The sequence below is a fragment of the Mus caroli genome, unplaced genomic scaffold, assembly GCF_978045245.1.
Source record: "Mus caroli unplaced genomic scaffold, Mus_caroli_1 scaffold_1, whole genome shotgun sequence".
Taxonomy (NCBI): Eukaryota; Metazoa; Chordata; class Mammalia; order Rodentia; family Muridae; genus Mus; species Mus caroli.
The window spans coordinates 40,025,697-40,051,348 of record NW_028227256.1 but is presented as its reverse complement, the minus strand read 5'-3'; the positions used below and the strand labels follow the sequence as shown (position 1 = coordinate 40,051,348).

Genomic DNA, 25,652 nt, shown 5'->3' with positions numbered 1-25,652 from the left:
TTACATAGAGAACCCTGTGCTTGCTTTGGGAAACAGTGTCCATGAAATCAAAGCATAGCTGGTGCTCTGCATAGCTCATAACCTACCTCATGTCTGAGCTGCCAATCTTGGCTCTATGTCATGAGGAGAGAGAAGCAAGGCCTGAGAAGCCCACGTAAATTTTGTCTCCCAAGTCAAGAGAATAGACATCTTTAAAAACATATGGACAATATCAAATTCTCTGGTACCAAACCCATAGGGAACCATAAAGAATGAATTCACCACCCAAAGCAGCTGTTCTTACAGCAGCACCTACAAAGGCTAATTAAACAATAATGGTTTTTGTGTTCATTAGTAGAAATAATATTTTTACATTAGAACTTGCTTTTTCAAATGTTGTTTTTACGGAGAAGGCCATGCAGCTGCAGTGCACATGTAGAGACCAGAGGACAGCTTGTGGGATCTGATTTTCACCTTCAACCATGTCAGGTCTGGGGATCCAGCTCAGGTCCCCTGGCTTGACCACAAGCAGCTCCACCTGGTGAGTCATCCCCCTGGTCCTACATGGGCATTTCCAAAGACAGAGACAGGTACATGATCTCAAGTTACTAGAGAGTAAGTAGTAAGAATTGTCACATTGCATTAAAGTCCCTTTCAGCACTATGAAAGCCAGCCAAGAGGAATGGAGCTTCCAGCTCAATGCCAGCTAGATATCCTCATGGTCTGTGACACAAATGTATATATTGGATATATTGGTATATAAATGTGTGTGTGTTAGCCTCTTGGTGTCTAGTAGCAGCACTGTTGCCTCCTTATAGGGTAGGGTCAGTGTGTGTGTGTGTGTGTGTGTGTGTATAAATTTTTACAGTGGTAAGTAGGCCACAGGCCTCTGGAAGGCCACACACATCCAAGAGTATATGGGCAGCACAAACTGAACCAGATGGGTAAAATAAATAAATAAGGACCCAAAGTTAACTCAGTGGGTAGAGAACACATTGAATGAAATTCTCAAAAAACTAGTTTTAAAAAGGTGATGGAAAAAGCGAAATATGAAGACCTTTATTTTGGCCTTTATGCATTATTTCTCTAGTCCCCATGTAGTTTTTAGTCTTATTTCCCTCGTGAAGTTGTGAGGCCCTTGGGAAGCAAGTCACCAGTCTTAGAACTTTTTATTTGTTTATGCACCAAGAGGAACTTGCTGCAAGTTGGACTTAATGATAACACAGATGTGTGGCCTCATGTTTACCTTTTTGTAATTCTTACTTCAGCCACATAAATATATCCTTTGAACTAGATCATGGGAATAATACTGCTACTACTTATAAGAATAGACCATTTTTAAGTTATGTGGCCATCTTTCACTCACCATCCAACTCCCCTTCTTATAAACTACTGCTTAATTAAAAGAGAAAGCTCTTAGCAGCTATCATGACACATGCCTAATAATCGTTGCACTTGGGAGTGAAGGAGGCGGCCTGGGGTTCAAGACTAACCTGTGCTATGAGAGACCCTGTCGCAAACAGCAACATGGAGGGGAAAGAGCAGGCTTTTAATTCAAACAAACAAACAAACAAACAAACCCTTATTAGTATTATTTTGTATATGAGTGCATTGGCTGTGGTATGTCTGTCACCATGTGATGCCTATTGCTCAGAAAGACTGGAAGGTATGAGATTCCCTGAATCTGGAGCTGTAGACAGTTGTGAGCTGTCATGTGGGTACTGAGAATTGAACATGACTCCTCTGGAAGAGTAGCCAGCGCTGTTAACCACTGAGCCACCTCTCCAGCCCTCTGAATTTTTTTCTTTTTAACTTAAAGAGATCTACTAGAAAACTTACCATCAGCAAGACTTGAGCTGGCAGATCATGAGACAGTACTGCATTTGTTTTTAAGTGCCATAAAATTATGGTTTTTTTTTTTAATAAGGCATGTGCTTGCCGTACAGTTGCTTCTCCCTCCTCTTTTCCCCGTCCACCCCCTTCACTAAACAGGAAGTGTTTGACTTTGTATGATATTCTTCACCACAAATGTGTGTAGTTTCTCTCTATGCTGAGGGAAGATGGAGGCTAGAATTATATACAGCCCTGCTTTATGGCATTAAATAAGAGGAGTGTGATTGTAGGTGCCCAAAGCTTGTTTCTCTGTTCCTTCCAAAAAGCATGAGATATAATTCATATTTTAAATGGCAGAATCGCTCTGTCCTGCCATTTTAAAAGACAGCCATGATTGATCAACCAATGAAGGAAGACGTATTTTGTATTATTTCAGTTTTTACAAGCTTAGTGTCTCCAAGCCTACATTTCAATATCTGTGGTTTACTCATTAGCATTTAAATGGGAAAGATGTCTAGGTGGGTTCTGGTGATTCTATTTGGTCTTGACAAATAGATGGTTCTGTTTTAAAAGAGAGAGAAAGTTATGTGTCCCAGAAATTACTTGCAGAGGTCTGTATGGGTTCTAGCTGACCCTGGGGGCTCTGAGAAGTCCTGTGGCTTAGAGAAGGTAGGCAGCCTTGCGGTGTGAGCTTCCCTCCTTAGCTTCCCCAGCTGCTGAGATTGCTGGCTTGCATCAGGGGGCCAGAAGTAATTAGCCTCACCTCTTTGTTTCCCTCCTCTCCTCTCCCCTGCTCTTGTGTTTTATTTTATGAGACAGGATCCTACTATGTAGCCCTGACTGGACATTGAACTTGTTGTAGTCCACCTCCACCCTCCAGAGCGTATTACTGCAGGTGCTTACCAGCAATTCTTGTTCCCTATGTCCCTCAATGCAGGTCAGTGAGATAGCCATCTCTGAGAACAGAGCATGGTAGCATTTCCTTTCCTGGAGCCCACGTTAGGAAGTAAAGTCGATCGATGGGCTGAGAGCCCATCTGAGAGCAGCAGAGCCCATCACGTAGGGAAGGAGTTAGTCGTCATAATGAAATGACGAGCTTCAGAGTGCTATGTGCCTCACAGGTAGTGAATACCGTACCTGAGCACAGTTACTTTCCCTCAGTCTCAGGAAGTAAGGGCTGCTGTTTCTACATTCAGTTTACAGATATGCAGACCCAGATTGGGAAAGCTAAGTGTTTTCCTTTCTACCACATAGTGCTGTGGCCCAAGTGATATGTAAGCAATGGGGCTGTATTGTTCACAGTTTCTGGTTAGGCTCTGTCTTCCTAGAGGCTCCTTGTGCTACTTCATCACAAGGGACACACAGCTCTTGGCCCTCTTTGTGAAGGGCACCAAGCCCATACCTAGGGTCCTTACACGCAAGCCTTAATCTCAAAGCCATTTTACCTTCCATTACCACCACAGGGAAGATAAAGTTTCAACTCATGACCTGGGGAGAGACTTCAGCTTGCATGATAGAAATCAACTGGTAGGTATTTCTACACACAGTCCTCCCTTTTGAGCTTTTGGGCTCAGGGAAGGGAGTCACAGTATGATGGAAAATACCTGCCATTGACTCAGTAGAGGAGGGGTGCCCAAAACTGTGACATAGATTCTTTAAGTGGACTCCTCACTTTCCCTGAAGTAACTAATTTCTGAGGTCTTCCAACCTTCATAGTAATGTATCAAAAACCTGGAATTGGAAATTGTGCTTGGAAACAGCCTTTCTACCACTGAGAAGCCAAGAGAGGCTGTTTAGTGGTTCTGCGGCTTCTGCATCCATGCAATGGAAAACCAGAGTCCTTGTCAGAATGAGGCCTCAGGAAGCCCAGGGTGCTTTTCTTCCAGGGAGGCTACCCAGTGACTGCCATACCACAACCTACAAACCTCCCTCACAAACCCACTGGACAGCTCATCTCACCACCTGTGTTTACTCCTAGAGACCAAGGTGGAGCTGGAGCGCGCCTCACAGAGGCAAACACAGAGGTATCCAGAGCATAGCTCCCACTACTCTCTTGAACACACATGCAAGCAGCTATAGACACTAAAGAAGCTTGATACCTCTTTCAGAAGTCCCTCACATTGTCTGTGTGTGTGTGTGTGTGTGTGTGTGTGTGTGTGTTTTCTATCTGCAGCATGTGTCCCAGGAACAATGGGAAAAAGTCTGTGGTACTTTCAGTTCCATTGGGGATAAGTGGAAGGGCCAGTCATCCTAAGCACACACGTGTGCTCTTTCCCAGGGTCCCAGCTGCCCCATGGAGCTGGTCACGGGAACTCTTTTCTTTCTGCTTTCTAACGGAGTCAGATTCTTCAGTTGGAATGATGGATGGAGAATCAGAACATCTTTCTCACAGCTTATGGTTTGTTTCTTCCATCTTCCCGTAAGATTAAGACTCTCTACCTGTCTTCCCACAGATCACCCGGTAGACATGATGAACATCAAGGCCTTCACCTTGGTCTCTGCAGTGGAACGGGAACTGCTGATGGGCGACAGAGACCACATCAGCATTGAGTGTGTGGAGTGCTGTGGCAGGAATCTTTATGTCGGCACCAATGACTGCTTCATTTACCACTTCCTGCTGGAGGAGAAGGCCATGCCTACAGGGACAGCTACATTCGTTGCCACCAAACAGCTACACAGACACCTGGGCTTCAAGAAACCTGTGAATGAGCTGTGTGCGGCCTCAGCTCTCAATAGGCTGCTGGTGCTCTGTGACAACTCTATAACCTTGGTTAATATGCTGAACCTGGAGCCAGTCCCCTCAGGAGCCCGCATCAAAGGGGCTACAACATTTGCAGTGAACGAGAACCCTGTGAATGGGGACCCGTTCTGCGTGGAGGTGTGCATCATTTCCGTGAAGCGCAGGACGGTCCAAATGTTTCTGGTGTACGAGGACCGAGTGCAGATTGTCAAGGAAGTGTCCACCCCAGAACAGCCTCTTGCTGTGGCTGTGGATGGCTACTTCTTGTGCCTGGCCTTGACCACACAATACATCATCCTGAACTACAGCACAGGCCTTTCCCAGGACCTGTTTCCCTACTGCAGTGAGGAGAAGCCACCCATCGTCAAGAGGATAGGCAGACAGGAGTTCCTGCTGGCTGGCCCAGGAGGCTTGGGTGAGGAGGGCTGGGAGTCGCTGCTCATGGCACCTGCATCCTGCCTGCTCTCTTAGGTCTTTTGGACACACCTTGCAGTAGGAGGGTGAGGGTTCCACAGTGACATATGTTGTCACTTACTGACATGGTCCTAAGAAACACATCATTAGGTGCTTCCAGCATTATACCATCATCAGAGTATCTGTTGGTCAGTTAATGTGAACAGTGTCACTAGGAGACTTAGTATTCACATGCCTTCGCTGTGGACCGGATGACATGTGACATATCATGAGTGCCTGGCAGCATTGGAAATGAGTGGCCAGGTCATACCTGACAAACATGTGCTGAAATTCCATTGTAGCTGTGGGGGTCACCATTTCCTACCAGAGTGATTTTTCAGATTTACTCAGTGACCCTCTTTAACACCTCATTAATAAAGAGAGTTAGAAATTATATTAGGGCTCATTCTTGGTGATGAACATTTGACAGGTTTGCCCAAGTATACAGTGACTTGTAACCACTACCACGGTATCGTACACTGCCTTAAAAGTCCCTAAGCTTGACCTAGTCACCATGAACTCCTATCCTATCTCCTGGCAGCCACTAAGCTTGGGCTGTCTACATAGATGGTCTTGGAATGTGTCTAGAATCATATGACATGTAGCCTTTCAAAGTGGCTGCTTTTACTTGACTATGTATTCAAGACTCTTCCATGTCCGTTTGCAGCTTGATAGAAGAAGAAAATGCTTGGTCCCAATGTCCTTTGCTCTAAAAAAGAAAAAAAAAAATTTATGGAAGGCACGTATACATATGCAGCGGGTATTACCGTGTGTCCCTTGGTTAGGGTTATTTATATTCTCCTCTGAGACAAATGGCCAGGCTTGGCTAAGAGTGTATCCTGCCAGGTTTTTATGTCCTTGGCAGTGTAGCACATTTCTGTGTGAGCAGGTTGAGAACTCCTTATGTTTGGGAGTCTATTGTGCTTCTTTAGGTTAGTAGGAATCATCTATTCTGTACATTTTCAATCTGCTTGCTTGCTTGGTGGATTTTTTTTGTTGTTGTTGTTGTTTTGTTTTTCAAGGCAGGGTTTCTCTGTGTACCCCTGGCTGTCTTGGAACTCACTTTGTAGACCAGGCTAGCCTCGAACTCAGAAATCCTCCCAAGTGCTGGGATTAAAGGCGTGTGCTGCCACACCCGGCTTTGGTTGATTTTTTTATTTCTTTGTTTCTTTATTGTGCTAGTGACTGAACTCGGCCTCATTCATGCCAAGCACATGTCCTATCTCTCACTGAAGCCCATCTCCACTCCCACCCAGGCTTCTGTCATCACTAGCCTTGTCTGGTGTCCTTTCTATACTTGAGACGCCGATGTGTCTGCCTTTCAGGTATTTCTTGCTAATTTTTGCCTTGTGAAACCTCCCCTTACAAAGCCCCGTATAATCCAACATGCCGACTTTTTGAGTTTTCACTTTATGATTTTGAGGTGTAATTAGGAGACTTCCCTGTCTTCCAGGTTATATAGTCATTTGTATTTTCTGGTGCTTATCTGTGTGGTCTCCTGTCTTACCATGTAAAGAACTGATTTCAACTGCTATTTTATTTATACGACTGTCCACTATTCCCACAAACTGTTGGCAGAGCCCTTCGTTGCTGGTTTTGGTGGCTGCCTTTGATAGACACTAACTATGATACACTGTATCTATGTCTGGGATTCCCATTTCATTCCACCTGTCCTCTAGTGCAGCCCTAGATGCTCTGTTTATGACATCTTTACAAGGACGCCGTTGGAGTCCCATGTTCCTCTCTTGGTCATAGTGTCAGATTAAAGGGATTATTGGGTGCATTCACACACACCCCCAAGTTTACTATGTCTCAACTGTATGAGCGTCATAGGTAAATGAACCAACCCACTTAAGTGTCATTTTGCTTGAAGTGAATACAGTGATAAGCAAATAGACAGAATATATGTAAGGTCTCTTATGTATACCATATGCAGATATAGGTTCTACAAATAGTATCATTACATGGCTCCAGACATTAAGAGTTCAAACAAATTACTATCAAGATTGTAAATGCACATTTCAGCATGACGCCTATTTCTATTTTTGACTCTGCCTTTCTCTCTGAGTGTAGCTTGTGACCACTCTTGTCATAAGAGATCATGCATGACCTTTCATAACACAAGTTGACCAGATTTTTTTTTTTTTATAATACTTTGACTAACCTCCTTGATGGTGCTTCTCAGACATGGAAAACAATGCAGTTGCTCTTCATGTTATGTGGGCTTAGATCACAAGTAAGCTTGAACCTAGAAGGGACATGGCCAAAAAGAATGGTTTTAAAAGTTCTTGTGCCCTTTCCAAATCTCCTAGCTTGCATGCTGACAACATTAAGGCTCCTTTGGTAGTATAAAAGCAACAGACTTCATCACCTGCCCAGAAGAAGAGAGCTAGCTGGGACACTTCAGCAACAGTCTAGTCCATGCTCCTATTCCTAGCATGCTTCCCTAGCTTGACTTGACTTCATTCGGCAGTTAGGGCCCTCTGCTCCTTCATTCCAGTGAAACTGCAGAAGCTGTGGCTCATGACCCCTGCTTTCTGCCCTCTTTATGGCAGAACCATTAGCCAGAGGCTCTGCACTCTGTGGTTCTCTTGAGAAGGTCAGTGCAGTGTCTTCATTCATAGCTGGGTTTCACTGCCTCAGTGATTTTTGACGCTATTTTGTATACTTGATGTTACTATTTGCTATGATCATGATGCCTGTCTGTCCCCAAGAGGGTCCCTGTGTTAGAGTCTTAGTCTCTCTGGCGGCCACTGGAGAATAGTGGATCTCAGCCTAGCACAGTGCTTCTCAGCCTTCCTAACGCTGTGACCCTTAATATAGCTCTCATGTTGTGGTGACTCCCAACCATAAAATTATTTTGTTGCTACTTTATAACTGTAAGTTTGCTACTTTTATGAATCATAGTATAAATAACTGTTTTCCAGTGGTCTTTGGCCCACCCTAATGGCCATTTAGCACCCCATAAAGGGGTTGCAACCCATGAGTTGGAAACCTCTGTTCTAGGCAGGTGGAATCTGGAGAGAAGCCCTAGGGTCAGTCTTGACAAAGGTTAGGTTCCTCCATCTCCATTTAAGTGGGTTTGCTTCCTGGTTCATGAGGCAAATGGCATCATCCTGCTTCATGCTTCCGCTAGGGTATGCTACCCCAGCATCCTGCTTCATGCTTCCGCTAGGGTATGCTACCCCAGCAAAGACCCAAAGCAGTGGGGCTCTTGGCCCCTCACCCACCTACCCTTCCACCCTGTGTTATAACAAGAGCCATTGATGCTTTCGTTGCTTCAGTGTTGTCTAAACATTTGCAAGCAACAGTGTGGTGCTTTCAAAAGTTAAAGTTAAAATGGATTGACACCTCTGCATCAAAATATTCATCTCAGTGTTCCCCAATAGCAGTGCCTTCCAGTGTACATAGCTGCCACAAGCTGATTATGGACAGATGCTTCACGGCAGTCTGTCTTGAATCACGAATCCAGTTTTCTGTGTTAGATGATATGTATTCTTATAGCTCATGCACGTTCTCAGTGATAAAGCAAGGGGTGACACCAGTAATCAGCGCTCAGACCTCAACTCGAAGCACAGCCAGCCTCTCATAGTGGAGTGTCTGGCACATGGCAGGTGCTCAGTGAATATGTTGACCAAATGTGTGAAAAGGAAAGAGCTGAAGCCTAGATGGAGGGGTGGTGGACATGGACGAAAACGTGCCAGGCTTCCTAAGTAGCTTCTTTTCTCCTGTGTGGGGAACATGTCATTTACAAATGAGCATGTAAGCTCAATGGAAACAGTTTAAAGTATCGTTTGTAGTTGGAAGCACACATGATTTGCACTCTGGGTAAGGTAGTTCTCGTCATGGTGATACAGTCATATGCCATTCTTTACACTTGCACATATTCTGTTATTGTTTTAAAAATGCAAGCCTGGGGCTGAAGAGACAGCTCAGCAGGTAAGAGCACTGACTGCTCTTCAGGAGGTCCTGAGTTCAAATCCCAGCAACCACATGGTGGCTCACAACCATCTGTAATGGGGATCTGATGCCCTCTTCCGGTGTGTCTGAGGACAGTGACAATGTACTCACATACATGAAATAAATAAATACGAAAATCTAAAAAAAAAAATTAAATTAAATTTCTGAAAACTACAAGCCTGTTGGAGAACTGAAGGACAGTTACTTTTCACCCAGTCATCTCTATGGCAAAGATTTCCTCATAGTTAATAGAAGACACCTCCTTTTATTTTCTAGGCATGTTTGCCACCGTGGCCGGGATTTCCCAGCGTGCCCCTGTGCACTGGTCAGAAAATGTGATTGGGGCAGCTGTTTGCTTCCCCTATGTCATAGCGCTCGATGACGAATTCATCACAGTTCACAGCATGTTGGATCAGCAGCAGAAACAGACCCTGCCCTTTAAGGAGGGTCACATCCTGCAGGACTTTGAAGGTACCTGTTGAAATAGAAATCTTAACGTTTTCATTGCAAACCTTCTGTGATCTTTCTACAGTAAATGTCATTGGGGACCCATTAGGAGCTGGGCCTTATGCTTAGAGGAGTTACATTAGTAACAGAGCTGGAGAAACGGCTTAGGGGTTAAGTGCTCTTGCTGCTCTTGCAGAGGACCCAGGTTACTTCCCAGTACCAGGCTGCTCAGAGCTGTATATGTACACCTGTGTATGCCCCCCACCACACACACACACACACATGCACACAAATGCATGTTCAAGCACACAAAACACTCACACACAAAAATAAATAGATCTTTGAAGAAGGAAAAGTAATGAGTGCAGTGCAGTGTCTGTGCTTCAGGGACAGCAAGGTTAAGGGTGTAATAGGCTTTTCAGTAAAGAACCACAGTGGTTTAGGACTTGGCTGGACAGACATATCAGGGAGGGCTTCCTGGGGGCGCCATCTAAGAATGGAAGGAATCAGCCAGGCAAGTGTATGCAGAACCTTCTAGCAGAGAAAAGGGTGTGTCTGAACAAGAGGTCCCAAAGGCAGGTCCTCAGTGTATGTGGAAGGTGGAGGCATTGAGGCTGCCGTGTGGTTAGGCACAGTTGGCAAGTGGCCTAAGTGTAATGCACACGAATTTCACTTCCTCTTCTTTCCATTCTGAACATTTTCAAATGTTCAGAGAAATTGAATGAGAGGCAGAATGAACCACATTCCCTTAGCCCAGATAAAAAGCTTGGGTGTGTTTGCAGCATCTGCACTGTTTGTAAGTGAATGCTGGGTATTGTATCACTGAATATTAACCTGCGTCAACACAACTCTCCTAAGAACACTCATAGCTGAGAATGTTAATGTTCTCACTCTTTAGCGCCATCTGCTAGCCCACTGCCGTAGTTAGGCTTTCGATGGCTATAAAGAAACACTATGACCACAGCAATTTTTATAAAGAAAGACATGTAACTGAGGCTGGGTTATAGTTTCAGAGATTCAGTCCATTATTGTCATGGCAGAAAGCAGGGCAGCATGCAGGCAGATACAGTGCTGGAGAAGGAGCTGAGAGTTCTACATCTGAGTCAGCAGGCAGCAGGAGGGGACACTGAGACTGTGGCTTGAGCTTCTGAAACCTCAAAGCCCACCCCTCGTGGCACACTTCCTCCAACAAGGCCACACCTCCTAATAGTGCCACTCCCTATGAGCCTATGGGGGCCACCATATTGGCCCATACTCATGTCCCCATCTAAGTAATACCTTATACTTGCACATAAGGATCCCTTTGTTCTTTGAACAGTGCCTTCCTGGTGATTGAGATGCTGGGTATATATAATGTATGTATGTATGTATGTATGTATGTATGTATGTATGTATGTATGTTTCAACCTTAGTAAGAAATGTAGTACTCACAATGATTTGGGTCAGATCCAGTTAAGCACTAGCACTATTAGAGTCATCCTTTGGTACACACATCTACAAGTTGCATTATCTCTTTTGAGTAGTGAGATTCATGGATGTTTTGGTCCCTTATATGACTTGGCTTAGTATTAGCCTAGAAACTACACACAGGTTCTTGTTGGTTTTAAATCATCTCTAAATTACTTAAGGCCACGCTGGGGGAGACCAGTGTAGCCTGCCTTACATGGGAGCAGAGGCTCCTTAGAAGAGTAGCTTCTGGAAAGAACCCAGATGCCCCTCAAGAGAGGAATGGATACAGAAAATGTGGTACATTTACACAATGGAGTACTACTCAGCTATTAAAAAGAATGAATTTATGGATGGACCTGGAGGGCATCATCCTGAGTGAGGTAACCCAATTACAAAAGGACTCACACAATATGTACTCACTGATAAGTGGATATTAGCCCAGAAACTTAGGATACCCTAGATATAAGATACAATTTGCTAAACGCATGAAACTCAAGAAGAACGAAGACCAAAGTGTGGACACTGTGCCCCTTCTTAGAATTGGGAATAAAACACCCATGGAAAGAGTTACAGAGACAAAGTTTGGAGCTGAGAAAAAAGGAGGGACCATCTAGAGACTGCCATATCCGGGGATCCATCCCATAATCAGCTTCCAAACACTGACACCATTGCATACAATAGCAAGATTTTGCTGAAAGGACCCAGATATAGCTGTCTCTTGTGAGACTATGCCGGGGCCTAGCAAACACAGAAGTGGATGCTCACAGTCAGCTATTGGATGGATCACAGGGCCCCCAATGGAGGAGCTAGAGAAAGTACCCAAGGAGCTGAGGGGATCTGCAGCCCTATAGGTGGAACAACATTCTGAACTAACCAGTACCCCCTGGAGCTCGTGTCTGTAGCTGCATATGTATCAGAGGATGGTCTAGTCGGCCATCAGTGGAAAGAGAGGCCCACTGTATGCAAACTTTATATGCCTCAGTACAGGGGAACGCCAGGGCCAAGAAGTGGGAGTGGGTGGGTTGGTGGGGGAGCATGTGGGGAACTTTTGGGATAGCATTGAAAATGTAAATGAAATAAATACCTAATAAAAAAAAAAAAAAAGAAGAAGAGTAGCTTCGAGCAGATGGCCAGATACTGACAGAAAAGGCAAACCATTTTAATTGGGATGCAGGAGACAGAAGAAAAAGTTACTACTTCCTGTGAAGAGGGACTGCTGAGTTAAGAGAGGGATCAGAGTTTAATTTGAAGCTTAGTTGAAGGAGCTAATGTGGGCTGCAGTCCTGACTCTTTCACAGACAGAATTCTATAGAGCAGTGGTTCTCAACCTTCCTAAGGCCGTGACCCGGTAATACACAGCTCCTCGGGTTATGGTGACACACCACCACCACCACCATATTTTCGTTGCTACTTCATAACTGTAATTTTGCAACTGTTATAAATTGTGATGTGCATATCCATTTTCTGATGGTCTTAGGTGACCCCATGAAAGGGTTGGTCAACCCCCAAAGGGGTCGGCCCACAGGTTGAGAACTGCTGCTGTAGCTCTTGGTGGACAAGGACAGCTGGCGGGATGGGAGGGCAGCCAGTAAGTAATCAATCATCAATCAACTGAAGTGGCACATGGATGGAAGGGAAGGTGAAATACTATCTCACAGTCCAACGTAATGCACTAAATCTTAGCTTGTGCAAACCAGCTTAAGGAGGAAAAGATTTTCAGTGGGGTTTTGATGATGTTCCATGATGGGGCTCTGCATCTTCGCTGGACTCTGCATCATATGTCTCCTCATGGGTTTCCAAATCAATGGGCAGTTTCACGTAGAAAAGGGCATAAAGAGCACATTTTATCCTTTCACAATGTGACATTAAACTTCACCCTTCCCAACAGTTGTCAGTATGGGCGGAAGACACGGGAGGCATCATACCATCATCTTGGTAGGGATGGTATTGGGAAAGCTGGTGGGCATGATTAGCAGATCAGATAAGGGCCCAGTGTGAGGAAAGCAGTCGTGTACAGAGGAGGCAATGCTTTTCTCTTCCAACAGTGTTAATGTTCTTTTCTTCCCCCCAGGAAGAGTGATTGTTGCCACAAGTAAAGGAGTTTACATCTTGGTTCCATTACCTCTGGAAAAACAAATACAGGATCTGTTAGCAAACCGGAGAGTGGAGGAGGCTTTGGTCTTGGCAAAAGGAGCCCGGAGGAACATTCCAAAGGAGAAGTTTCAGGTTGGTAATTACTGGTCACAAGAAAGCATGCCTGTAAGCACAAGCATTCAGATTTAACCACGCGCCCTGGAGCTCACTCTGCAGAAGGCCAGTGCAGCACTTTTGTGCCTGTCCTGTAATGTTTTTCAACACATCTCATGTTCTGTAGGTAAGGAAGCAAATTACAGAGCAACCAAACAGCTCAACTAAGACGGCACAGCTGACTGGGGAAGGTCAGCTTGTTAGTTCCTCCCTTGGTACACTAGGCTGTGTTTGAAATCAACTCCCTTCTTCAGGCACCTCCTCAGAACAGCTATGAACATGGTTCCTATAAACCGGCAGAGTTAGTTCAGCCCAACAGATCTCTGATTTTAGAGTATGTATTTGTTGAGGTGGGGTTAAATTAATTTGCATGCATGTCATGTCCTCTCTGTAGACAGCAGGGGCCACTTGCATCCAGGATAGCTATAAATGAACAGTTATAAATCCAATGTGTAAAAATCCAACGTATTTTAGACCTCATGTTACCATGTCACAGCGTCAAAAGGTTGTCCGTCCGTCCTCCCCCTACCCCCACCTGCAAAAAAGTCTGTTTGTTTTTCTCTCTCATGTGTAGGCAGTGCTTTGCACACAGAGCAGATAAGGTACCTCACCTCAGGAGCCCGGCCACGTCACTCCCTTACAGAACTTCAGTCTTCCAAGTACAGGAACCACAGGCACAGATGACTGTACCTGGCCAGGAGAAAACACCAAGTGCACGGGAGAAATGCTAACTTTACTATATTATTTATATAGTAAACATAATCGTCAGTATCAAGTGCATTTCTAAAATTCCTACTTGATCAGATGTGTCATTAAGGGCACTACATATTTGAGAGTGCTAAAACATGTTAGCTGAACCTGGAGGCCTAGACCTGTAAAGCTAGTTACTTGGAAGCCTGAGGTAAGGGGACCTCAAGTTCAAGGCCTGCTTGAGGTACAGAGAGAGTTCAGTGCCAACCTGGGGATTTAGGGTAACCCTGTCTCAAAATAAAAAGTGGCATACCCCTGTCTAGCTTGGGGGAAGCTTTAGGTCCAGTCCCTGGTGCTGCAGAAAGCAACAACAAACAACTAAAACTACGGTGGTGTGTACACATTTCTATCGTCATTTGAGTCAGTCAGTCAGATTTTACCTGTGACTGATTGCTATGGCAGAAAAGATATGTTTGGATGCAAGTTGCCTCATAGAGCAAAGGGTAATTAATTGCTGTTGCCAGTGAATAAAAAGTGCATGTGTCCTCCATGGTTGGGAATTTGGAAGGAGACGTCTGGTAAACAGAGTTCTTATCCCTGCTCCTAACTCGCTGCAGTGGCACTAACCTATCAGTGTTCAGCAGGGGGCAGCAAACTCAAAGGCACAGATCTCGTGGCTGCCGGTGCTTTCCTTACCTCCCTTGTCCACACAGTGCAGGCAGGGAGGGCTGTGGCAGAGGGAAGAGGGGCTGCCTGGCCCTGTGCAGCCATGGCATTGTGTCAGTTGCTGTTAAACGGCTACCCTGTCTTCTACAAGCACCATGTGTGCTGCTCAAATCATTCAGCATTTTCTTATTTTGCTTTTTTTCCATCTCTGCTCTTTTTGACAAGAGCAGAGGGCATAGCCAGTCCCTGATGAAATCACATGAGTTCCTTGCTGTCCAGTCCCTCCTGTGTGTGTGTGTGTGTGTGTGTTCTGTCCCTTTGCATTTGATACCTGCCTTCTCCCTGTAATGCTGTAAATTCAACTTTCTTTGTTATGTGGGTGTTATTTTCCTTGAGCTATGCAAACAGCCGTGTGTGTGTGTGTGTGTGTGTGTGTGTGTGTGTGTGTGTGCCTGCACACGCACGTGCATGTATGTGAAGTCCCATGCATATGCCAAAATTTCAAAAGATGCATTGTTGCCTAGGTGAAGTGCTTCATTGACAGGTCCCATCCACTTTTCTGGACACATCTTCCACAGCTCATGTTGCCCTCGTGAAAACTGTGTTCAGCTCATACTTGTCAACCCCAAGCCATCACATATAATGAGAGTAAGTGTGCTGGCCCTGGTCTCATCTCCGGTCACAAGAGGGCCATAAGTACCATCCATCCTAGGGCCCTGCCTTCATGACGTCATCCAACCCTAACTGCATCCCACACACTACACCTCCAAATTCTCTTAACATGAATTTGGGGCATCTCTGTAGACCAATGGAGACTTGTGAAGTTGGTAGTGGTTCTGTCTCTCTCTGGGGATGGTGTAGAGGAGCGTGGGGGAGACAAGGTGACCCAAGCATGGCATTCAAGTCTGGTAGCCTCAGGAAGATGCTGCTGTCACTGATTTCTCTGTAGCAAGCCTGGATATACCTAAGAATTCTCTCATGCTTGGTGCCTCTTTTTAATTCTTCCGCTACAAGCATGGCTCATATTATTTCTACTTCCAGAAATAGAACTGCATATTGGGCAGAAGAACTCCACATTCTGCTTATTGGTACAAAGTGGCATAGTAAGTCCAGTCATTGGTCAGATGGGAGTTTTCACAGAAGAAAGATAAAGGCAGACAAAGAGAAGAGAGATAGGCAGGTTAAGCAGTGTGCTAAAATCAACTCTCCTAAAGGGACTGCTGCTGTGCTTGGAGCGCTCCTTAAAACCATGGTGCCTGGGGCAAAGCTCAGTAGAACACTTTCCCAGCATGCACAAGGACTACTGTTTGATGCCCAGCAACCCAAATGAATTCTCACACACACACATACACACACCACTGAAAGGCCTCTTAAAGTTATTTGAGAGAGCAAGAAAAACCAATAGAATGTGTTGATGAGGTATGGTTTTTAGATCATGACTCAACCATTTATTACTTTAGTCACTTGGAAGTAAAAACTTATATATTCTAAATAGAATTTCTCACCTTTAAAATTGGGCCAGTGGGTGACAAAAAAATGTGGACCAGGGAGTTATTCAGATTAATAATTCCTAAATAAATAGGAGAGAATTTTCAAACTGTTCGTTAGGTAAGTGTACTGGCTAGTTTTGTGTCAACTTGACACAGCTGGAGTTATCACAGAGAAAGGAGCTTCAGTTGAGGAAATGCCTCCATGAGATGCAACTGTAAGGCATTTTCTCAATTAGCGATCAAGGGGGAAAGGCCCCTTGTGGGTGGGACCATCTCTGGGCTGGTAGTCTTGGTTCTATAAGAGAGCAGGCTGAGCAAGCCAGGGAGGCAAGCCAGTAAGTAACATCCCTCCATGGCCTCTGCATCAGCTCCTGCTTCCTGACCTGCTTGAGTTCCAGTCCTGACTTCCTTTGGTGATGAACAGCTTTATGGAAGCTGAATAAACCCTTTCCTCCCCAACTTGCTTCTTGGTCATGATGTTTGTACAGGAATAGAAACCCTGACTAAGACAGTAAGTAAAGGGTTTGTCCTGTATTCAAGGACCTCTTGGCATTCTGGGTTAGAAGAAGAAGAAGAATTAGTATCAAGCAGAGTAGTGAAAACCATGGGAGACAGAGTGCCAGGATGAAGATGTTGGCACACATGAGAACAAGCAACAAGATGTGTCCAGTACCCTTTCAGACAAACCTTAACAAAGCTCAGAAATGGACAGTGGCGGAAGGGAGGAAAGGATGAACTCTCCTGAAGTGTGTGTTGTGCGTGTTGGCCTTCTTTGAGGCAGGGTTTCTCTGTGTAGCCCTAGTTGTCCTGGAACTCACTTTGAAGATCAGTCTGGTTTTGAACCAGGAGATCTGGCTGCCTCTGCCTCCTGATTTTTGGCATTAAAGGCATGTGCCACTACCACCTAATCTTTGTTTTTTTCCTAGTGACTTATTTATTTACTTTTATTTTATGTGCATTGGTTTTCTGCCTGAGTGTATGTCTGTGAGAGTGCGACATCCCCTGGAACTGAAGTTACAGACAGTTGTGAGCTGCCATTTGGGTGCTGGGAATTGAAACTAGGACCTCTGGAAGAGAAGTCAGTGCTCTTAACCACTGAGCCACCTCTCCAGCCCAAGTGTATGTATGTGTTATTATTGTTGGATGTTACAGGAATGGAAGAATCCTGCAGATGAGTTAAGTTGGATTGCAGTGATCCATGTACAGGCAAGGTGGCAGTTTACTGCAAGAACTTTAGATAGTCTGCTATTAATGTGAGCCAAGTGTCTCCAGGGGATAGGTCACACAACACTACCTCAGCTTTGCTAAGAGGCCCACATATCTATGTAGTGCTTATGCTTGACTACCCTTGTGTATGAGGGATCTATGAGAAATACTCCTGCAAAGTCTCTTTCAGAGGAGTAGAAGAATAAGCCAGAGCTCCCAAGGTCATTGATCTCCATCTGAGCAACAACAGGAAGAAGCAGTCACGAAAATCTGGTGGATTGAGCACAGGGGTGAAGCAATTCATTAAGGGTTCATGGAATCAAACCTATGAAGGGGGGGTGCATATACATGTGTGTGCATATGTTTATGTGCACATATGTGTGTGTATGCATTCAGCTCCCCTACTCCGTACAGCACTTCCCTGCATGCATGAGATTCATGAGACTCAAACACTACAAGAAGAAAGATTGCATTTGTGCTGAAGGTATATAGACTGTTTTCTTGGACATTATTCCATAAATTACATAGTATAAGAACTGTTTACATTAGACTTACATATTTCTAGCTATTACAGGTAATCTAGACATGACTTAAAACATGTATGTAGATTCTAAGGGATACAGTGCTATTTTATATAAAGGACTTGAGCATATATGCTGATATCTGTGGGGCCCTGGAACCAGTGCCTTTCCACTACTGAGGGATAACTACATAGATTTAAGTATTTTTTTTAAACTAGTAGCTTCTTATCTCTGTGGATGCCATCAGTCAGGATGTGGATGACAGTGCAGCCTGCCCCTCTGGTGATGGTTTAAGGTGTCTTCAGGAGATGATTGATTCTTATTCCCTTGCAGGTAATGTACAGGAGGATTCTGCAGCAGGCAGGCTTTATACAGTTTGCACAACTCCAGTTCCTGGAAGCCAAAGAGCTCTTCAGGTAATTTGAAGTGTTGGTAGCAGGACTGTCACTCAGTGGGAACCTCCTGGGAACCTTTGTCGTCTATGCAGTTTCAAGGGAGAATTATGGGAAGGCTAGATGGATATTTGAGTAGGAATGATAGGGCTGTTTGTAATAGTTCACACCTTTCTAGGTAGTTCCTGGTCTCCACCATCAGCCTTAGTATGCCCACTGTCCCAACTCCTGAGTTGAAAATCTGACGAGGGTCCTTGAAGGTAGTAGGGCTGCTAAGCAGGACAGTAGTGTTCCTGAGTGGGGTTGTTATGTGTGGATTCTGAGGAATATTTATTCTTGCTATCTACTTTTCAGAGATTTCACTGGAAGCTGAGTTTAGAGAAAGCAAGGGCTTTTAGGAAGACCTATAAAAACTTTGAATCATATATAGACTTTCTAGATGGTATATGCCCGGTTGGCATACTCAGGAAGTGAATCTGTCTTTAGGAAGACAGCCTTCTGCCATTCTGACTGATTCTCCTGTGGACCTTCACAGGCATCCCTTTTCTCTGTTGTCTTCTCTCCTTTTCAGTTGCCCATTTGTATTCTCATAGTCTATCTTGCTCTTCGTTTTCCTTACCCATCTATGTAGGAACCACACCCTCATCATCGCACTTGCCCTTGTATCTGTACTTTACTCTCACCAGTGGGTTCCTGGGACCATGGCTACTCAGCATCCTCTGGGGAAATGGGGTTGCACCTGCTAGGGTCGTCATCTTTAAGTACTTTAAAGAGCAGTGCTTCACTAGAACATTCTGTGGTCTAGAGATTTCTAGCAAACAACATTCATAGAAAGCTCTGTACAGAGCCTGTACAGCCCAGGGAACTTAGCAGGATGCTCTCTGCTGGGCTTCTTCTGTACAGAGCCTGTACAGCCCAAGGAACTTAGCAGGATGCTCTCTGCTGGGCTTCTTCTGCCCTTCCTTGAGGATGGTTGCTATGTCTTAAGGATGTGCTGAAACACACAGCAGAGTTGATGTCTTCCTCTGTCACAAAAATGGGGTGTATGGAACAGGTCTCCGAGGGAGGAAGCCATTTCTTGAGGAGTGACTCCCAGTAGTACTTTTAACTATGCCAGTCCAGGTGCTGCCACTGTCTGGTCCTATAAAGACTGGCGGTCTTCAATTTAAGTAGAGTCCTTGCTCAGTCACACCTCAGCAAATCTTGTTTTGTCCTGACAGTGTCATTGCCCTTGAGTTTCACATCACAGGTGCTGCCAGAACATACTGTGGTCAGTCTAAGATGAATACCCATGAATATGTGCCTGGAAAGTCCCCCACTGTGATGAGAGAGCTGAAGCTGGGCCAGTCTGTCTTTAGGATGAGGTTCTTAGGCCTCCATATTAGTCTCTCAACAGCGCAGCAGTACACTGGTGACTGCTTGCTTGCTCACCTTGTCAAAGAGTCACTGAGAGCCGATATCTGGGTAAGGAGCTTCTCAGACAGCAGTGATTGCCTTTGACCTTCTTGTTCCTGTGCTGGGCCCTGACCTCAGACTCCACCCCGTAACTATGCCAGAGGCTGTACTCCTAGCTCATCATGCTTGGCATCTGTGAGAAAACCCACGTGTTGTTCATGTATGGAACCCAAGCTGCATGTCTTCTGGAGGTTCTCAGTCTGTCTTCATACCATTTAGCCAACTTGGTCAAAGTATTAGAATGAAGGTCACAAGGGCACCAGAGGGGCTGTGCTTCTGAAGAGCCTTACAAGCTTGGAAGGGACCTCTCCCATCCAGTGCGGGGACTATTCTGGCCAGTAAGCACTGCATGAAGAGGACTCTTCCTTCAACAGGTTCACCCTGGAGTGAACAGTGAGCAGAACTTTCCTGTTTCAGGAACCCTCCTGTAGCCCTCAGTGTCTTAACCCCGACACTATTGGCTCTTAGGCCTGATGGTTCGTTATTGTGAGTGTGTTGGGGCAGGGCTGTCTGGCATATTGTAGTGCGTTCATCCCTAGATTGTACCTACTAGATGTTAGTAATAGCACGGCCCAAGGTAGGAGAAAGTCTCTTATTCAAGTACCACTGAACAATCTATTTGGGATTCAGCATCAGGAAGATGCTGTTTGTCCTGGCTCAGATTGATGCCACTTTGTTCTTGGCATAGTTCGGTCTTGCCTGAGGAATCCCAGGGCTGACTGGGTTTCCCTCACAGTGCAGGTGTCTTGATGTTGCACTCACCAGTCATCTGTACATGTTTCTCACCCTTGTCTCCTCTGCTCCTTTTGGAACCATGTTTGGTAGTGTTTCATTGGTACTAGCAAATTAGGATGCTCGCTTGGCCACATTCACACCCATTAACATGTGCCTACAGGCACTGCCCTCCAGTATTGTTAGTGTGCCTATGTGTACTCTCTCTCTCTTTTTGCTTCATTTAGTTTGACACTGTAATTGCAGAAGCAGCCAGCTGGATGTCCGGGAGCTGATTTCTCTCTACCCCTTCCTGTTGCCCACCTCCTCCTCCTTCACCCGGTCTCACCCTCCTCTTCATGAGTATGCAGACCTGAACCAGCTGACCCAAGGCGACCAGGAGAAGATGGCCAAGTGCAAGCGCTTCCTCATGAGCTACCTGAATGAAATCCGCAGCACAGAGGTAGCTAATGGCTACAAGGAAGACATCGATACGGCCTTGCTCAAGCTGTATGCAGAGGCTGACCACGACAGCCTCCTGGACCTCTTGGTCACTGAGAATTTCTGCTTGCTGACAGACAGTGCTGCCTGGCTGGAGAAGCACAAAAAGTGAGTGTTCTCAACCCCACGTGGTGAGGCTTTCACTCCAGCCCTCTTGCACCCCATGAGGCCCCTTGAGGAGATGCTGTGAGACATACTCAGCCAGCATTGAGTTTGGATGAGAAATCAAGATCACCAAGAAGTCCTTGTGGCAATAGGCAGCAAACAGTCCTCAGATGACGATGTCCTCCTGATCTAAAGGGCCTCGGAGAGAGTCACGCTCGTTCTCCTCTTTCATGTTGAAAAGTACAACAGGAATTACTGTGAGCTTGGTTAGTAGTGTTGTCAGACCAGCACCCACCGTGGAAGATGAGACTTGGTAGTAATAATGCAGTTGAGTCACTCATAGCAAAGGTGAACGACATCTGAGTAAAGAGCTGAGCCTTCTTGACCTTGTTGATCAAGCTCCCTTAGGTCACCGTTTTTGGTGGATTTCAGATTTCAGATTAGGGCTGCTCAGCCTGTTTGGTTTCAAATCCAGTGCACACCGACACCTGGTGGTGGTGACTCAGGATGCTCTATCTATAAGAAGTTGTGAAATGTGCCCAGAGATTTAAAAGGGAAGGTTCTAACTAACACTTCAATATATTGAGCTGTGTCTCTCTAAGGAGGCCTGACCTCTCCAAGAGCCCCCTCCTGAGGAAGACATGGGCAGAGTGTGAGCGGTGTGTGTCCCAGGCCATACCCCACATCCTTGGCCATCGTTTCCACCCTTTTCTCTTCCAGGTACTTTGCACTGGGGCTGCTCTATCATTACAACAAACAAGATGCCTCTGCAGTTCAGGTGAGTTGACTAGTGACTTGATACGTAAAAGCACCAGCTGTTCAAAGCTTGATCCCCTGCCTCTGAACCTCATAACCCATGGTGTCAGGAGAACCAACTTTTGAAAATTAGTCTCAGACTCCATATATATACCGAGGCATTTAGGCTACCATGTTTACACATATAGTCAATAACCTATAATTTTGTGTTACTTTTTAAAAACCCATTAATCCATAGAAACCACTTTTACCTGATCTGGTCTTTTCTGCAGAGAACGAATAGAATAGTGTTTTCAAAAGTGAACTCTTTGAGAAGTGTTGACTTTAAGACCCAATATTTGTTCTTACAAAAAGGCCAAGAAGTGATTCCTTTAATTCTCTTTAAAGAACATTATCAAGATTGAGTTTGTGAAAATTGAAATGAAAACAAGGTTGATTTTCTTTTAAAGAATTGAAAGGGGGCCTGGAGCTAAGAGCAGTTGCTGCTCTACTCTAGTCCACTCCTGCATCAATCCTGGGAGGCTCACAACCTCATAACTCCAGATTGATTCTAGGGATTGGCCCCTCTTCTAGCCTTCATGGGCACTATACACATATGGCATATGCATACATGGGCACATGCATATATATATTTAGAAAATTAGCTGTCACTTAGTAACTATACACCTTTCTTGGCAAGTGATTCAGTCACAATCATTGGGATCCTAACAACGTCTTAGCTGTTCTCTGTACTGGGGAACTTAGAGCTCATCTGTTTAGTGCTTTTATTCACCCCAGTGAGCCACAGAACACTAGGGATTATTTCTCTAACTGTATTTTAGTAACCTGTGTCTAGTATCCCTTTGGCCCCAACTTCTACCACCCTTCTTAAGTGCTAATATCTACTGCTTTTCTCTGATTTAACAAAATTTGCTTGAATTAGCTTGGGTGTGATATTTTTGCTGAGCCAGCAGGCATATGGCATTACCTTAGAAACTCAGGGTGGCAGGTAGCAATTGTGTTATAGTTTCTGCTGTTAGTAACAGCAACTGTTGCTAGTGAGCTGGGCAGTTGCTTCCCTTAGGCACCAGGACAGAGCCAATGCTGAGCAAGCTCATGCTCCTGCCCTAGGGAGGAACTGAGGTGAAGGCCAGCAGGGATGCTGAGTCTGAACTGAGTGGCATCGATTTGTTAGCCTTGTCTCTTGGCCTGCACCTTACAGCTTTCCATTGATCTTTGCAGTATCTTCTCACACCCTGGGGGGATGCTCTCCTCTCTGCCCTGTTACCTCTCAGACTGCATTGGGTGCTAGCTTCCTGTGAGCCTTTTGTGTAACATCAGCTCCCTCCCTGTCTTTGTCCATGCCTTTTTGAGTTTAGTCTGCAGTGCAGCCTCTTTGCTAAAGCATCACAAGAGCATAATTTCAGAGTGAAGAAAACAGGAACATGAGTTTCCATCAACACATGCCTCAAGGCCAAGAGCAGGCTTGGATATGGTAGACAAAACGTTTATTTCTTTAAGACATAGTAGTGGCATCTTTAGAATTACTGCATGTGCGTTGTAATACTATTAGCACAGCTGTGGAGAAAGATTTGCATACTTGAATCACATGGAGCACATCTTCAGAAGAGGTGAAAATTCCATTTAAAAAAAAAATCAACACTTTTCAGTGGACCTTTGATTCAATTATTTAACTGGTGAATTCAGTTCTGAAGAAAACAAGAATGCACTGAGCATTCTAATCAGCTTTAGTTGGGGGATCACCACCATATTGCAGATTATTTTAGATTTTGAATTATTTACATTTACAAAAGGAAATGTCTTGGACATAAGACCCAAATGTAAACTAAATTTCACTTGTGTCTTGTACAAATAGCATGAAAATAATTTTCATAAATCTGTGCTCAAAATGAAGTTTGATGGTATGGAATTTTCCACATCTAGCATCATCTCAAATTTTGAAAAATTAGATTTTGGCACATTTGGGTTTTCTGATTTATTTCTCAAAAATATTATAACAGAGTTTAGAATTTATAGCTCTCTTTACTATATATTTCTTTATTCAAAGTGCTCAGGGTCTGAATTGTCTTAGATTTTTGAGTTTTTCAGATTTTGAAGTAATGCATGGGAAGCTAGAGGTACCCCAATCAGCTACCCAGTGATCCAGGCCTCACTGTCAGCATGCTTGTGAATGCTCAGATTATAGATTTTCATGTGAGGGATGTTTCATCCTGTGTGATTTGAAAATAATGAGAGACCAAATAAGAAAACAAACATTTTCTCAGTGAATTCTACACAATACATGATGTTCTTAGCTCTACATTTTTTGTGGTTGTTGTTTTTTATTTCTTCTCAGTTGTGGGTGAACATTGTGAATGGGGACATCCAGGATTCTACACGCTCAGACCTGTACGAATACATCGTTGATTTTCTTACCTACTGCCTAGACCAAGAGCTGGTGTGGACCCATGCTGATTGGCTGTTGCAGAAAAGTGAGGAGGTTTGTGTTTCATAAATGCATTCTCTTAGGAATGGCTGGTAGAAAGACACCAAAGCCCCCCTCAACTTTAGGTGGAGGGGCAAAAAGCTACATTCATCCTCCTCCTGTTTACGCTGTCTGCTTTTGAATGCCTTCCTTTGAACATAAGCACGTGGCACAGTCTGTTTCTGCAGCAGCCTCTCCCTGCAGAGGCCTCGCCTTCTCATGCCCCTGGTGTTCAGGAAGCGCTCTTACAGTTCCCTCTGCACTTGTCAGGGAACAGAAGTCTGCATTTTGTTCTCTGGGATGCATGCAGGTTCTTACTCTACACAGACTGGACTTCTGCAAGAAGTGGCTCAGATCTGGGCCACATCAGGAAGACCATTGTCCTCTTCTGTTTCTAAGAGGCTGTGAACTTGGAGGTGTCAAGTGTCATGTACATGACCTGGCTCATCTTGGAGGCTGAGACAAGACAATAGTGAAAAAGCAGCTGTTGGCTCTTGGCTCTACAGTAGCAGTTCTCAACTTTCCTAATTGCTGTGACCCTTTAATACAGTTCTTCATGTCATGGTGACCCCCAACTATAAAATTATTTCATGGCTACTTCACAACTGTAATTTTGCTACTGTTATGAATAATAATGTAGATATCTGATATTCAGGATGTCTGATAAGCAGCTCCCCCAAAGGGATCACGACTCAAAGGCAGCATGCTCAGGACAGAGGGACAGAGACCTTAAAAGGCTCACAAGTTACTGAGACTAAGGCAGCAAGCATAGAAGATCCATTTTCTTGGCTTCCCTTGCAGAGACAAGATCAGACCCTAAGTCATGGCAGGGCAGAGCAGATTCCTGCTGTCTACCTCACTTCCTAGCTAGGTCAGAGCCCCTATTCCTTACATATTAAAAAATTTTAAGATTACATTTATGCATTCATTTGTGTGTATTTGTGCACACATGTGCCATGCTGTATGGTGGTCAGAGGACAGCTGAAGTCTCACTTTCTACCGTGTGTATCTCAGGAATTGAACTCAGATAGTCAAGCTTGGCAGGAAGGACCTTTACCTGCTAAGCCTGCTCACTGGCCTCTCCATTTGTCCTTTATGTCTATACATTTACCTATAGAATGCACCTGCACATGCTCCTGTGGTGCAGGTGCAGTGGCATTGAAAGGTTTAGATCCTTTCCAATTGCAGAGCAATCACAGCCAAACACAGAGATTATTCTGTGTGTCACATGTTGGCCCTCCACTTGACCTCTGTCATCTCTTGAAGGGTGTGGTTCATAGATGGGGATAACACTCTTTCAAGGTCATGTAGTCAAGCAAAACTGAGACACAATTCAGACCTGTAGCTGTGCCATGTGTCTCATGTTGGGGTTCACAGGGTATGTATACGTATACACATGTGAGCAGGCAGTAGTACACATTTCAGTGCCCAGGGGAACCCAACAAGGTCTAATGGTCTTAGTATTTCCTCAGAAGGGAAAATTGATCCAGGGTGCTCCTTATGGCAGCATCGGAAGGCAGTCTGGAAGGTTCAGATGGCAAATTAGCCAAGCACAGTAAATAATCTACTAACCAGGCAATGTGTTCA

At 44.8% G+C, this 25,652-nt stretch overlaps 1 protein-coding gene across 2 annotated transcripts in view; it reads left to right on the top strand.

Moving 5' to 3' along the window:
• Tgfbrap1 (transforming growth factor beta receptor associated protein 1) overlaps positions 1-25,652 on the top strand; it is a 50,807-nt gene that overhangs the window by 18,650 nt on the left and 6,505 nt on the right. For both annotated transcript variants that reach the window (XM_085836826.1, XM_021159200.3), the window contains 7 exons: positions 4,266-4,967; positions 9,242-9,436; positions 12,933-13,087; positions 18,015-18,097; positions 20,507-20,848; positions 21,566-21,623; positions 23,937-24,080. In XM_085836826.1, coding sequence (XP_085692952.1) covers positions 4,280-4,967; positions 9,242-9,436; positions 12,933-13,087; positions 18,015-18,097; positions 20,507-20,848; positions 21,566-21,623; positions 23,937-24,080 — 1,665 coding nt within the window. In that variant the 5' untranslated portion in view covers positions 4,266-4,279. The remainder of the gene's footprint in view (positions 1-4,265; positions 4,968-9,241; positions 9,437-12,932; positions 13,088-18,014; positions 18,098-20,506; positions 20,849-21,565; positions 21,624-23,936; positions 24,081-25,652) is intronic.